At 37.8% G+C, this 14,119-nt stretch overlaps 1 protein-coding gene across 1 annotated transcript in view; it reads left to right on the forward strand.

The window, feature by feature from the left end:
• LSMEM1 (leucine rich single-pass membrane protein 1) overlaps nucleotides 1-13,594 on the forward strand; it is a 51,904-nt gene extending 38,310 nt beyond the window's left edge. Inside the window, exons 3-4 of the mRNA XM_087873282.1 lie at nucleotides 9,340-9,480; nucleotides 10,790-13,594. Of these exons, the coding sequence (XP_087729408.1) occupies nucleotides 9,340-9,480; nucleotides 10,790-10,956 (308 nt within the window). The 3' untranslated portion in view covers nucleotides 10,957-13,594. The remainder of the gene's footprint in view (nucleotides 1-9,339; nucleotides 9,481-10,789) is intronic.
• The last annotated feature ends 525 nt before the right edge of the window (nucleotides 13,595-14,119 follow it).

Raw genomic sequence — 14,119 nt, forward strand, 5'->3', positions numbered from 1 at the left:
AATGTCAAAAGAAATCCAAAAATTCAAAATTATAGATCCAGAAAATAGAGGGAAAGCAATTGGATATTTAGTCTATTATACAGCTGGTTCTTTTTCTTTCCCCTGCCAAGTCACAAGACAATTATTATCAGAACTCTGTTGCCAAGATTAAAAACCTTTACTTCTGCTGTCAGACAGACCTCGACCTCCCTGTTCGGAAACTCTAGCTCCCTTTTATCTGACTGCTGCTTGTCGTCATTTTTATCTACCATTTTTATTACTCTATTTATTTTATCATTTTTACTTACTTACTCCCTGTTCCCTGCTCTGCCAGGAGGGTAGGATTCTTGCCTTACTTGTGAGGAGTTCAGTAATTATTTGCATCAGAGTTGTTTAGTTTCCTCTCGACTCCTCTCCCTCCGGACTCGCCTCAGAAACTAGACTTTAGGTTATATTATACAGCTCCCCCTCTGTTGCGTTATTTAACATAATGAAGTCAAGGAAAAGGACCAGATCCCTTACTGACCTGGCTCCCCAACCTTCTCTGAAGCAATCCAAGATTGAGGACTTTGCTTTAACTCGACCTTGACCTCACTGTTTGGAAACTCTAGCTCCCTTTTATCTGACTGCTGCTGGTCATCGTGATCTCCATTGGCTGAGGGTGTCATCCCCCGAGTTGAGAACAAAGGCTCTCCAAAAACTACGGTCTCCACTCAACCTTCAAATGAGCCTACTCTTATTGAACTTTTGGCCCAGCAATGTTTCTTGGTTGCAGAAACAACAGCGAGCATACAGTCACAGCTTGATAAAATAATAAGTACTTTAGACTGCCTAGTTTCCTGGCTTACCGTTGGTTGCCCTGGATTGACTGCTCGGCAACCTGATGCAGTGACAGGGCCCTCCCTGTCGGGCCCCAGCGAGAGTACTGGTCAGTGTGGCCCTGCCAGGGAGTCGAATTCCATACCTCTGGATGCAGGCAGCCACTTGGTTTTACAGCAAAACAGGCGGCCCTTAATTAATCCCATTAATGGCAATTTGCCTCAATGGGGTTCAATACAGCTGGCAAGGGGCCATATACTACAGTTACTGGAGCTGATTGCTGATGATTTGAAGGAGGTTGAACTTTTACCCTCCTCTGTATATTGTACCAGAGTGTTACTCAATTTTGACAACCCCAACACCCCTAAACTATTCTTCAGGAGAAGATCTCTGCTAAGAGCTTTCGACATCTTGCCAAGTAGAGTCTTCAAAGATATGTCAATTAAGCCACTTTTAAGAAATCGACAACCTGTGAGCATCAGATTTATATCCCCTTAGCAGCACATATGCCAATTTTGAATGCCATTCCCAATACTAGTCCATCTATTAAATATTCATCCATTCCTGTAAGACCTCCTGATGGCGTCCTCTCAGATGGTACCCTGGCTGTTCCTCCTACAGCCGGTCAAACCAACCCCCCTCAGCGAGGTACATCTCATCAGGAAGTTTGCCATGATTTGATCAGTTGGGAAGAAATGGCTCCAAAGGAAGTGACACCAGCCCTGGGCTTCCAAGGCTCCTTAGTTAAAAAGCCTCCGGCCAGTGCCTCTGGGATTCCATCCATCCATGAAATCGATTCATCTCTAGACGATTTCTGGAATTTGGAGGAGATACACCTTTTCAACTCCTTTTGTGCACTCCCACAATCAGAAAGGGCCCAAATTATAAAGCATCTGACTGCAGTTAAATCCAAGCTTTGGAGTCTTTCACTACCTGATAAGGATCCCCTTGGACTTCAGGGAGTACACACTGATTTACCAAAGGCAGTTCCCTCGGCCCTTTCTCCGGAATGTCCAATTTGTAAATTTGAAGATCCAGGGCTACTTCAAACCCTGTCTGCTGATGTCACTGAATGCCTGCCAGGTAAGCAACCAACTAATGTTACAAGCACAAACTGGACTGTGTTCAGAGCCCTACAGCCTCCCTCCCCCTCTTCTTTGCCTTTGTCTCCCAAGAGGATGGCTCGCCTCCCTCCCACTCTTCGTTGCCTTTGTCTCCCAAGAGGATGGCACTCCCATCTAATAACAGGTGTATCTTTTCAGCTCTGAAGGGCTCTCTGGAAAAAATTAATTATACAGAATGACTAGCAAACCTGGCATTTCCCCCTTGCACATTTAAATGCCTCTCATAGAATATAGCAGGTTGGGGGAGAAGGTGCGGCACCACAGAATTTATCAACTATATTCAGTCATTTGATGTGGTCCTGCTTCAGGAGACCTGGGCATATGATAAGATATCCCTTACAGGATTTACAGCCATTTCTTTGGCTGCTACCAAACAATCTATGACGGGAAGACCTAAGGGTGACTTAGCTTGCTTGGTCTCTACCTCTTTAAAAGTGGAGGCAGTGGAGCTGCCCCCCTGTGGCTCCTTAGCTATGGCACTCCTAATCAAGAGAGGTCACAGCAAAATGTTAGTGTTCAACGTCTACCTTCCCCCGACAGTGAGGCAAGCCGATACTAAGGCTCAATGGGGCGAGCTGGAGAGTTATATCACCTGTATTGAAACCAAATTTTCAGCACTGCACATCTTTATAGGGGGTGACTTTAATGCCAAGTTCCCCCATCGATTGAGGCACTCTACTCCCAAGAAATCTGCCAGGTCATAGGACACCAGATTTCAGCCAGACATTCTAAGGATGAATTAACAAATTTTGCCAGCATTCAGCTAGCCCTTTTAGCATCCCAACATAATAAGATAATCCTTAATGGGAGTACCCCAGGCGATCTAGTGGGTGAATTTACTTTCAGTTCCTCACAGGGGAGTAGTGTTATTGTCAGCCTCCGCTTTTGCTGCTTTGGCTGCCATAGGAACCGGGAGGGGGGAGAGCTAGGGAGCTTGGGGGAGGGAAGCATGCTGGAGGAGGGGCGTGGCTTCGGAAGAAACAAAACTGAATCCTTGGAGTGGCTATTGGGTAACCGTCGTGACATTCCTGATTGATGACGCTGCCAGATGTGCTTCCACCTGACCCTGGGAGACCTTTGGATTGGATGATTTACGATGGACAGTGGGAGGGGATGCTTTCTATATGCACTTTTTGCGCCTATTGCTTTAATTTCAGCTTAGCCGTGGTTGCGTTCACTTCATTTCTAGTAAAAGTACCTTCCTCTATAAAACATGGAGTTTGGGTCATTCTTTCCTGGACTTTGAAGGAAGCACACCTGACAGTTATCGATTTTGTGCTGGTTTCCCAGCTACTAAGACAGGCAGTCCATGTCTTTTTTGTGGACTGCCTCACGGAGAGCGACCACTACTTCCTGGTTACAATTATTGGGCTCTTTTCAAATATACATCTGCCTAGGGGCCCCCAAATATTGGATCCCTATGTGGCCTCGTATGCAAGGAGGATCAAATGGTCTTCCAAGACTGAAAGAAAGTTCCACTCTCTTTTATCATCTCTGGAGTGTCTTAGCCTACACAATCAGGCCCTAACATGCAGTGACTCAGAGGCAATCCTTTGAATCACTAATTAATAGTGCCCAAAGGGAGCTAGGATTGGTGATAGTGTTGGTGATTTCGAGTCTGATTCTGTTAGCGTCGTCGGGGTTGATTTTGGTCAGGCTGGTTTCAACTCCGCATATAATGGTTTCGGTGGGGATGTGTTTGGGAGTGACTGCAAAGTTGAATCCTTTGGAAAGGACATTGGTTTCGGCTTTGGTGAGGACCCTATCTGAAATGTTATGCACTGTTTGTTTCATGTGTGGCTGTGAGGGGGGAGGGGTTTGTTTCTGGCGTTCTTGTAGTCTTCAGAGTTTGTTGGTGTGTGTGTCTGTCTTGAGGGTGGTCTGTGTTTCGGCTCTCTTATATGCGGAGTTGAAACCAGCCTGACCACAATCAACCCCGACGATGCTAACAGAATCAGACTCGAAATCACCAACATCCTCTGCACCAGCAAGCCACCCAAAAGCAACTTACCCAAAGAGGAACAGACAGCACTACTTAACCTGAAAGAAGACACCAGCATAATAATCCTATCAGGAGACAAGGGCAACGCCACAGTGGTTATGAACACCCCAAAATGCAGTTCACCATAGAAACAGAAGCGAACAACCAACTTCCCTTCCTGGATGTCTTAGTCTACAAGAAATCCAATGGCTCCCTAGGACACACCATCTACCAGAAGAAAACACACACAAACCGCTATCTGCACGCACTCTCACACTACCACCCAGCACAGATCAACCCAAGACACTCATCTCCAGAACAAAACGCTTAGCTGACGAACAACACCTAAAAACCGAACTACACACTCTAACTAATGTACTAACATCCAATTCCAAAGAAATAAGATTACCAACCTAATCCAAAAAGAAACCCCCACTAAAATCCAAGACAGAGAACAAGAAAACAGCAAAGCCCTCCTCCCATACATAAAAGGCACCACAGACAGAATCAGCAAGATCCTCCACAAACACAACATCAAGACAGCATTCTGCACAAACTGAAAAATATCCACCATCCTAAGAAATCCCAAAGACAAAATTGAGTTAGAAAATCAAGGAGTATATGAAATCCCATGCACCGCCTGCCCCACCACATACATCGGACAAACCAACAGAAGAATAAGTGCACGCATTGAAGAACACAAGAACTCAGTCAGAAAAGAGGAACCAACTTCTTCCCTGGTCCAACACCTCAAAGCCACAGGACATGAAATTGACTTTAAAAAGACCAGAACTATCACCAAAACTGAACACTTTAACAACAGAATAATCAGAGAAGCCATCGAGATAGAAAAACGCCCACACAGCATGAATAAACGAGATGATACCTCCCACAAAGAATGACACCAGACCCATACTCATGAAAACTACACAGGATGTCACCACCAGACATCCACGCAAAAAGCGAACTCAAACCCACACTGATGATGAGGCACGACCACAAACCAGAAGCCAGACCAGAGCTGCATCATTAGCCACTTTAAACCCCTCCAATCCATACATGAAGCAAACTGACACCCACCATGATGTGGCATGACCACGAACGCAAAGCCAAACAACAGCAACACAGCTCACCAGCTCAAATCCCCCTGCAACTCAGACTAACCCAAGCCCAACCAAGCCCCCACCCAAACAGAACACACCCCCAGCCAATCAGAGCACAGCCAAGCCCTCACCCAATCAGAACACACCTCCACCCAATCAGAACACAGCCAAGCTCCCACCCAATCAGTTCACACCCCCACTGGCAGTTAAAAGGAAGAAACAGCTGCGATCACACATTGCTCCTAGAAGCACGAAGCAGAAAACACCAGCCTGAAGATGACGAATGAGACTTCATTGAAACGTCACCAAGACACTTCCAATTTTATGCAGGAGAAAACCCGAATAAGCAAAGACCTACATACAAACACCCGCGAAAACCTCAGAAAACACACACACACACACACACACACACACTACTGTGGATGTAATATAAATATAATATAATATAATATGTGGATATAATATAAAACACAGATTTATATTTCTTATCTTTTATTGCTTATAGCTAATCTAGATTATTCAGAGTTAATTTTCACATATCAACATTCAAATATATATCAATAATTACTTAACCATACAAAACTTTGTAGGCTTACTAGTTTATATATTCCACAATTTTATCTTGATTACTTTCAGTTGAACATTTATTTCATCTCTCAGAATTGAACTTGTTTCTTGAAGGTTTTGTATTCCACAAAGTGAAGTCTCTTACATATATATTTTTATTAAGTCTGTGTAATCTTCACTCAGTCTTGCATCATTCTCTGTAGGTCCCTCTTTTTTTATCCTGTCTGTCCTTTAGCCTCCTCTTCAGTTCTCTCCACTTGTAAATTTTTTATCAGTCTCCAAAAATATCCAAAATATCCAATTTTGACAGTCTTAGTTAACAATAACTAATCCTCGTTTTCTACCTCTATTCCTTCTAGACAGCCATTAAATCCACCATGTCCAGAATTGCCATTCAAATTCCACTGTTAACTATATCAAAAGTTTCCACCCTTAAAGTCTTCTGTAAGTTTCACAGTACTATTAACAATAAAGAGATAGATATATAGAGTTTATAATCACCAATTCACTCAGTCACAAAGTTGTATCCAGCCGGAGTTCTTTCCTCTTTTCATCTGTTACTTCGCCTTTTTGCGCTGTCACTGCTTGTCAGTTTATTTTCTTCGCTCCTCTCCGTCCTCCTAGTCGCCACATTTATTTGTTCCTGCCTCTAGTTTTAGAGTCTCAATATTTCAGTTCCACCATTCAACAATATAGTTGTACCTCCTTTTTTGGGTTTTCTCTCCTACCGATTGCAGTTATGTTGTTTTCTCGATCTTCGCTTCCTTCTCCGTGGCTGTAAGCGCTTCGGGCCAGCCAAAATGGCTGCTTTCTTCCCTGCTGGAATCAAGAGTTTTCTCCTGAACCTTCAGGGGAATTGCCTTTCTTCCCGAGGTCCTCAAAGATCCCCCTTTTTTCTACCAATCTCTCCGGGATTGTTAGTGCCTATTTTAGGCTTCTTGGCTGGAAATTCAGGCTTCAGGAATGGAGTCCCGTCCCCTCGCTCCATTCACGCTGATGTCACTGCCAGAAGTCCAATATGAATTTTTCAGTTTAAAAGTATTTAATTTAAAATTACAAAATAGAGAAGAACACGATTACTACCTAGTATGGGAAAAGTGGTACACCTGGTTGGAAGGCAGAAAAGGAAAAATTAGGAAGTAAGTGGAGTGACCTAATATAGTAATAGGAATATAAACTATGAACACAGGTTAACAATGAACCACCAAGATAGACATAAGAGATAGACTAATAATAATGAGGAGTCAAAAGCACAAAAATATCCAAAATACAATACAGTTACGATAAACTTGATATATATTTGAATTTTTGTTTATATGTTTACATGTTTTGTCGTGATTTGTTTTGTTTAGTTTGTATTTTTGAATAAATTTTTTTTATTAAAAAAAGTATTTAATTCAAAGTTTATAGTAATCTATGGCTAAATATTTTAGGCTACAGAAATAAAGATTATAATTTTTAAACAAACGTTAGCTAACGGTGTAAAGAGTATAAGTGTATAAACCTATTTTAAAAGATTGGTTGGTATTTATACTATACATGTGTTTCTGATCCTGTTTGGAAACTATTAAATATTCTTTTTTTTTTTTTTTTACTATAGTCAAATAACCTTTAATTTGTATATTTATCTCTTGCATGGCTGTCCTATTTGCATATGTAACAACAGTACTTGGTATATCCAAGTTGAAGTGCAGGCAGCAGAACCATGACTTTTAGATCTATAAGGATATTTCACTTGTACTTGGTGTACTGGATGTGCTACAACAACAGTTGCATAGTTTCATTTGTTTTTTTCATGTGTGCAACATAGCCAAAATGTATTGAAGGGTGTACGTTGCCATTGTGTAAAAATAGAATATTTATATAAAATTGTATGCGATAGATTAAATTACAGATTATTTTCACGATTAGCAATCAAGATACATAAGATACATCCAAGAGTGTTCAGGAAGCAAAATGGTTGTTGTCCAGTGTAGTGATTTAGCAGGGTATAAAAGCAGTAGTCAGGAAGGCTATTTAGTCTAAGATTTTAAGTTTAAAAGATGGCTCTGTACAGGTAGTCCTTGATATACGACCACAATTGAGCCCAAAAGTTTTGTGCTAAGTGAGAAAATTATTAAGAGATTTTTGCCCCATTTTACGATCTTTCTTGCCACAGTTGTTAAGTGAATTACTGTAGTTGTTACTTTAGTAACACAGTTGTTAAGTGAATTTGGCTTCCCCATTGACTTTGCTTGTCAAAAGGTGATCACCTGACTCCAGAAAACTGCAACCCTCATAAATATCAGTTGACAAGCATCTAAATTTTGATCATGTGAAATGGGGATGCTGAACAGTTGTAAGTGTGAAAAATGGTCATAAGTCATTTTTTCAGTGCCATTGTAAGTCACTAAATGAACTGTTATACGTTGAGGACTACCTGTATTATTTTATTATGAGCCTCAACAGATAGAACTTGCCTGATTAAATCTGAAGCTATGAGAAAACCTGGCATTCTCTAGAATGCAGTTTATTTAGTATTAATCTTGAGCACTGAGGGAAATTAAAGGAAGGCTTTCTGATAATGTATTCCTAAGGGATCCAAGAGCTATTTCAGTTACAACAATTCAAAACTCATTTTTAGTTACTTAACCTAGGTATTTTTTAAATAGTTCCAAAATTATTGATAACACCAACCCACCCTGCCCAAATTTCAAAATCTGCTGCAAAACTCTGGTCATCATAATTTGCCCTGGAATGCAATAGTTGCCTTGGAACAGTTGAACAGTTGCCTTGGAAAACGTAAAAATGTTTGGAATTTATGAAAAATATTCCAGCAGGTAGGGTGTATAAGGCCTGAGGCAGGAACCAAATGGGGTTCAAGTCAGAAAGACTATTATGTAAACATATAACAATCACTTAGCTTTGGTGACACCAACTCTGTGCAAAGTATGCATTCATTTAGAAGAAAAAGAAATTTTGAGTGTAATTCCTTGAGTGCATACATTCGTACACTTTTCCCTAGCAGTTAATCAATTATTGTGTTTGGTTTGGGGTTTTGTCTATAATAAAGAACCCAATAATGTATAGCAAAGCCAACTTCATAGGCCAAACAATCTGAAGACTAAATCCTGGTCTGCTTCGACACTAGCAGAAGGGTCAGGGAGTATGAGCAGCAAGATGTATGAATCCAATGATCTAATGATATGAGTACAAAGGTCTGTCGTTGGAAGATGAGATTTAGAAATCAAAGATAAACTAAAGGTTGAAAGGATAAACTAAACACTGGAATTCATATTCTTGATGAGACTCACTTTCTTATTGTGATCACCAGATATACTGTTATTCATGGATCCAATTTGCAGTAGTGGTTAAGAGTAATTTTCATAAACACTGACTGGTAGATAGCCTGTGTTCTTCTCAATACAGATTTACCAATTCCTTTCAAACTTTTTGATAAACCGTTTCAGTGAATAGGGTGTAGTACAGAATATTTTTCATGTGATAGTGTGCATATATCCCATATTTTCTATCACATTTTCTATCTCTATGTACTTTATATAATTAACTGTGAAATAAACAAGTTCTTCAGATGTAGAATTTAAATATTTATAAAATGTTACAAGATGTAATTTAGTTTATTTGGCTGACATTTTTCTAAGAGGAATCATTGGATTAAGTTCAACAAATATGATTTATTTATTCCATGGAATTAGAACAATTTATAATAGTTATTCTTAATGTCCATTATAAGACTTTATCTTAGAATTTCATTTTTGTTTCATAGTGGCCTGCGAAGACGACATAGATAGTAATGGGTGTCCAATAATGCAAAGGGGCATAAGATGTCAAAGCTGGTACTTTGTCACATTAATCATCATTTTAATTGTCAGCCTGGCACTTGTTTCCTTTGTAGTAATCTTAATAGGTAAGTAAATACACTTTAATTTTTAGGATATGGTAATGGATGACTAAGCTAGAAGTTAATGGCATGTTTTATGCTTATAGCATGTTCTCTTCATAAACAAAATATGAACAAATGAATGCATATTGCATACTGATTGTATGAAATTCCTTTAACAGGAGTGTGTATATTCAGGAACTTTAGACCAACAGAAATTTAAAAAATCTTTTACTGACTCAGCATTGACTTGTTTTACAGCTGGAGTGATAGAATTTTGGTAATATACAAAAACTTTATTAACCTTCCTTCTAGTAATATTGTTTAATTTTTTAATTTATTAAATTTTGTTTATGTTTTTTTTAAAAAAATCCTGATTTTCTACTGCAAGTCATTTAAAAAAAATATTCAAGCATTTGGAATAATTTAAAACAATTTAAAAAACATGGAAGATTATTGTTAAATTTGCTTATCATTATATTTGAAAGCTATAAATGAACTATTGACCAAATGTTGGACAGTAAAGAATTCTATAACATGGGAGAATCCCAGATCTGTGTAGATGCTGGTTTTGTTTCAGGGAGAAGCAGCACTTCTCTAAAAGAAAGAAGCAGCAATCCTAACTCTGTAACATATCTTAAGAAATGGGAACATTTATGATGAAGGAGATAGTCAATTTGGTTCTTTATCCCAAGCTGCTTACAGGTTTCAGTCATATGAATTATCTTGAATTGCACCTGGAAAAAAATTCATATATAATTGAAATAAAATGGTATGATGCTTCTGATTTTCCTAATTCCAACTAGAGTTCTAACAGTTGGACTAATTTAGGATTAATTCTAACTTGTGAAGGGTCTTCAATGGCAGCCTTCAGCACAGATTTTACTGTAAAGTAGCTGAGAAATTATAATGGTTTCTGGACTACATCTGCATATGTCTTGTGTTAATAACTAGATAAGCTGAAAAAAATCTATGCCATTGCAGTTACCAGATCTTCAGATATTGAGTTGAGAAGCCAAATGGTCTCAATCTGTCCTTTTTTACTATGGACTGATGGAAAGGAGTGAATGTTGGACCATTTGCAATGTATATAAGACTTTAGTTAGGATTTTGATAAAGTGGCAGGATTTGTTGTGTTCACTATGCTAAGCTAGTACGGAGCAACTTGTCATAAAATATCACATATTGCATTTCGATCACACTTAGATTGATGTTTAAAATAGGCTATTTAATAGCTTGGTAATAATAATCATGGAGTTTGACATGGTAAGATTCGTTTAAACTTAATCATTTCTTTCTTTCTTCTCTTTCTCTTTTTTTCTTCTTTTTGTAACAGTACACACTGGAGAGAAGATGGATGAAGTTTCAAGAAAAATAATACTACAAAGGAGGAGCATTGACAATCTCAAGAAATTAAATGACATGATATTACAATACTTCAACCAGACAGAAATAATAGAGATTATAGGAAATTTCAGCACGGTGCTCAAAAAAGACTATTGAGGCCTGACTTTTCAGATTACTGGCTAATGACAGGAGGTTCCTCTGCTATGAAATCCACTCTCAAGTTGGTCATCAAATGTTGGATGTATTCTCTTTAACAAATATTTCTATTAATCATTTTACAACATTCAGGCATAGCTTGGCAAAATCAAGCTGTTTTTTAAATTATTGATTTTCTGTAGCATTGCAATTTTTAAATCCATGCTCATTCACATGGTTATTATCATTTAGATGGGTGAGCTTATGACAAGTACTTATATCTATGGCAGCATCTGGACTACCAAATAGGAAGTTTTTGTGATATATACCAAATAGCAAATTTATATATTTATAAAAGAATCTTGCATCATGAGATAGAAAAAAAGGAGAAGGCATTATTAATTTGAAAAGAACACTTTGGAATCAGGCTGCTCAGTAATAAAAAACACCAGCTATATTATTTAGATTCCAGTTGTGTGGCATCACTGCAGTTTGTGCTTCGAGCCAAAAGAGAAGAAAAAGCAAAAAAATTAAACCTGCAGTTTACATGAATTATCTGATTCCCAGATCTTAAGATTACCACAAAAGATTCATATATGAACTGTAAACAACTATAGAATCAGCTCAATAATTTATATTTCATAAGAGATTTATGGAAAGTTTTTCCACGTGTCTCAGTTACTCTACCTTTTATTTCACATTATGCTCATTTGAAGTATTGAATGGCAATGACTTCATTCTTGAAACAGCAATCTCACTTCTAATTCTAAAAAAAAAAAAAATCCAATTTGCAAATTTATGGAACCTAATTATAGTTTCTTTGGTTTTCCACTGGTGCAATTTCCTTTTCAACCTACTATTCTTCTTTGCACATTGCAGGTTATAGGGTTGTTTTTCTTTTTTGCAAACTGCTGTAGTCAGTATATTTGAATAGTGTGTTACTAAACAAACAAGAAACACATTTCCTTAGGATTTATGATAATTTATGAACTAGCTAAGCCAGGTATTTGAAACTTTTCTTGTGGAAGTTTAAAAAAAAAAAGAAAAGAAATAGAAGCTTTAACAGTAGAAATTGACATTGAAGTGAAAATGGTGCTAATTGTCTGATATTATTGATAATTGCTATTGCTATTGAAAATCTTGTATTCTATATTAATTTAAGATTAAGAAGAAAGATTAGAAATAGAAAGAACTATAGATACAACTTGGGGTAAAAACTTATATATATATATAGTGTTGTGGAAAACCCTTCTACAAAAAATTAAAATGTCAAATACAGCTACAATTACAAAAACAGTAAAAAAGACAACCCCTGTGACAGCTTCACCTGCACGGCAAAAATTAATAACAGATATGCCATCTACTGAAAAATTAGGAACAGCAGCAGCTGTGCAGAACATGCAGACCTCTTTGAATATGATTCAAGAGGTCATGATGAAAATGCAGGAAACAATGCAAAAAAATCATGAAGAAATGCAAAACAATCATGAAGAAATGAAAGGGGATATGGGTGAGGTGAAGGGAGACATAAGAAAACTGGATGACAAAATGGAAAAGATTCAGGAATCAATAGCAAACAATGAACAAAAAATAAACGTAATAGAGGCTAAGAGAGAACCAAAAAGAAACTGGAAGCTGCAGAAGAGAGATGGGAAATGGAGAAAAAGGAGTTGGAGGAGACAGTGACCCGCCTTGAGCTAAAGAGATCCTCCTATTACTTAAGATTTCAAAATGTGGTAGAAAACAGAGAAGAGGATCTATATAAACTCATAGTGGAAGTACTAGCAGAACCCCTACATATAGATAGACAGGAATTAGGGAACAGTATTGATGAGGCTTACCAAATTTATACAAATTATGCGAAACGACATAGACTATCACGTGAAATTCATGTCAGATTAACAAAGAAATTCGTGACAAAATTTATAGAAAGGCAAGGGAAGACAAACTGATGTTTAAAGGGAAGGAGATCATAATATTAAAACAATTACCCAAAAGAATTTGTGAGCAACGGAGGAATTATCAATTCCTCTCTGTTACATTGACCAATCATAGAATCATGTTCCGATGGTTAATACCAGTGGGCATGTTAATAACCTGGGAAGACAAAAAAATAAGAATAGATATGGTAGAAAAGGCTCAGGAATTCAGTGAACAAAACTTTGGAGAGGAATTGGAAAGTAGAGAGGAATTAGAATCCAAAAGTCAAGAAGAAAACGAATCAAATCGAGGATCGGAAGAGCAGTTAGAGACTGGAAACCAATACAGAGAGGGTGTAAGAACAAGACAGCAGAGGGGAGTAACACAAAAACGGGAAGCAAGAAGGACAAATAAGTAACTTAATGGAAGAGGTGGTGAATTTAATATCAATCAACATAAATGGATTGAATGCACCAATAAAACGAAGACAAACAATTACTAAACTCCAAAAATTGAACATAGAAATAGTATGCCTACAAGAAGTGCACATTCCAAAAGGGAAAAGTGGTTTTTTTGGAAGACCCCAAACTAGGGAAATTATTTGTAGGATTGGCAAAAACAAAAAAAAAGAGGGATAGCAGTTTATATAAAGGAAAGGTTAAATCCCAAACAAATGTATGCAGATAATGAGGGAAGGACATTAATGATTGAAATCTCAATAAAACAAAAAAGAACATTACTTGTGGTCATTTATGTCATTGTTGGGTATGCACCCAACATACATCAGAGAGAATACTATAATAAGTTACACAGAAAACTAATAGAATTAGAAGTAGATAACCTATGCATATTAGGTGACTTCAATGCGGTGGCAGACCCTAAAAAAGACTACAAAACTGGAAAAAAGAAAAATCATGAAAGGAAAATATTACCACCCACATTTTTTGAATTGGCCCAGGAATTTAACTTAAAAGATACATGGAGAGAAATTAACCCACAAAAAAAAAACAATATACCTTCTTCTCTAACCCCCAAAAATCATGGTCAAGGATAGATATGGCGTGGATGGACCCAGAAACAGGGAAAGACATTGCAGAAATAGAAATTGAAGCCAATTCCTGGGCAAACCACAATCCATTAAAAATTAGTTGGAAAGGAGAAGTCAGGAGGAGAGGGAGATGGACCATGAACCAAAGGATAGTGAAAGAGAAGAATTTTATTCAATACTCAAAAAAAGAATTAGGCCTGTTTTTAAAAGAAAATT

The sequence above is a fragment of the Pantherophis guttatus genome, chromosome 7 (assembly GCF_059756535.1).
Source record: "Pantherophis guttatus breed Tessera chromosome 7, ASM5975653v1, whole genome shotgun sequence".
Lineage (NCBI taxonomy): Eukaryota > Metazoa > Chordata > Lepidosauria > Squamata > Colubridae > Pantherophis > Pantherophis guttatus.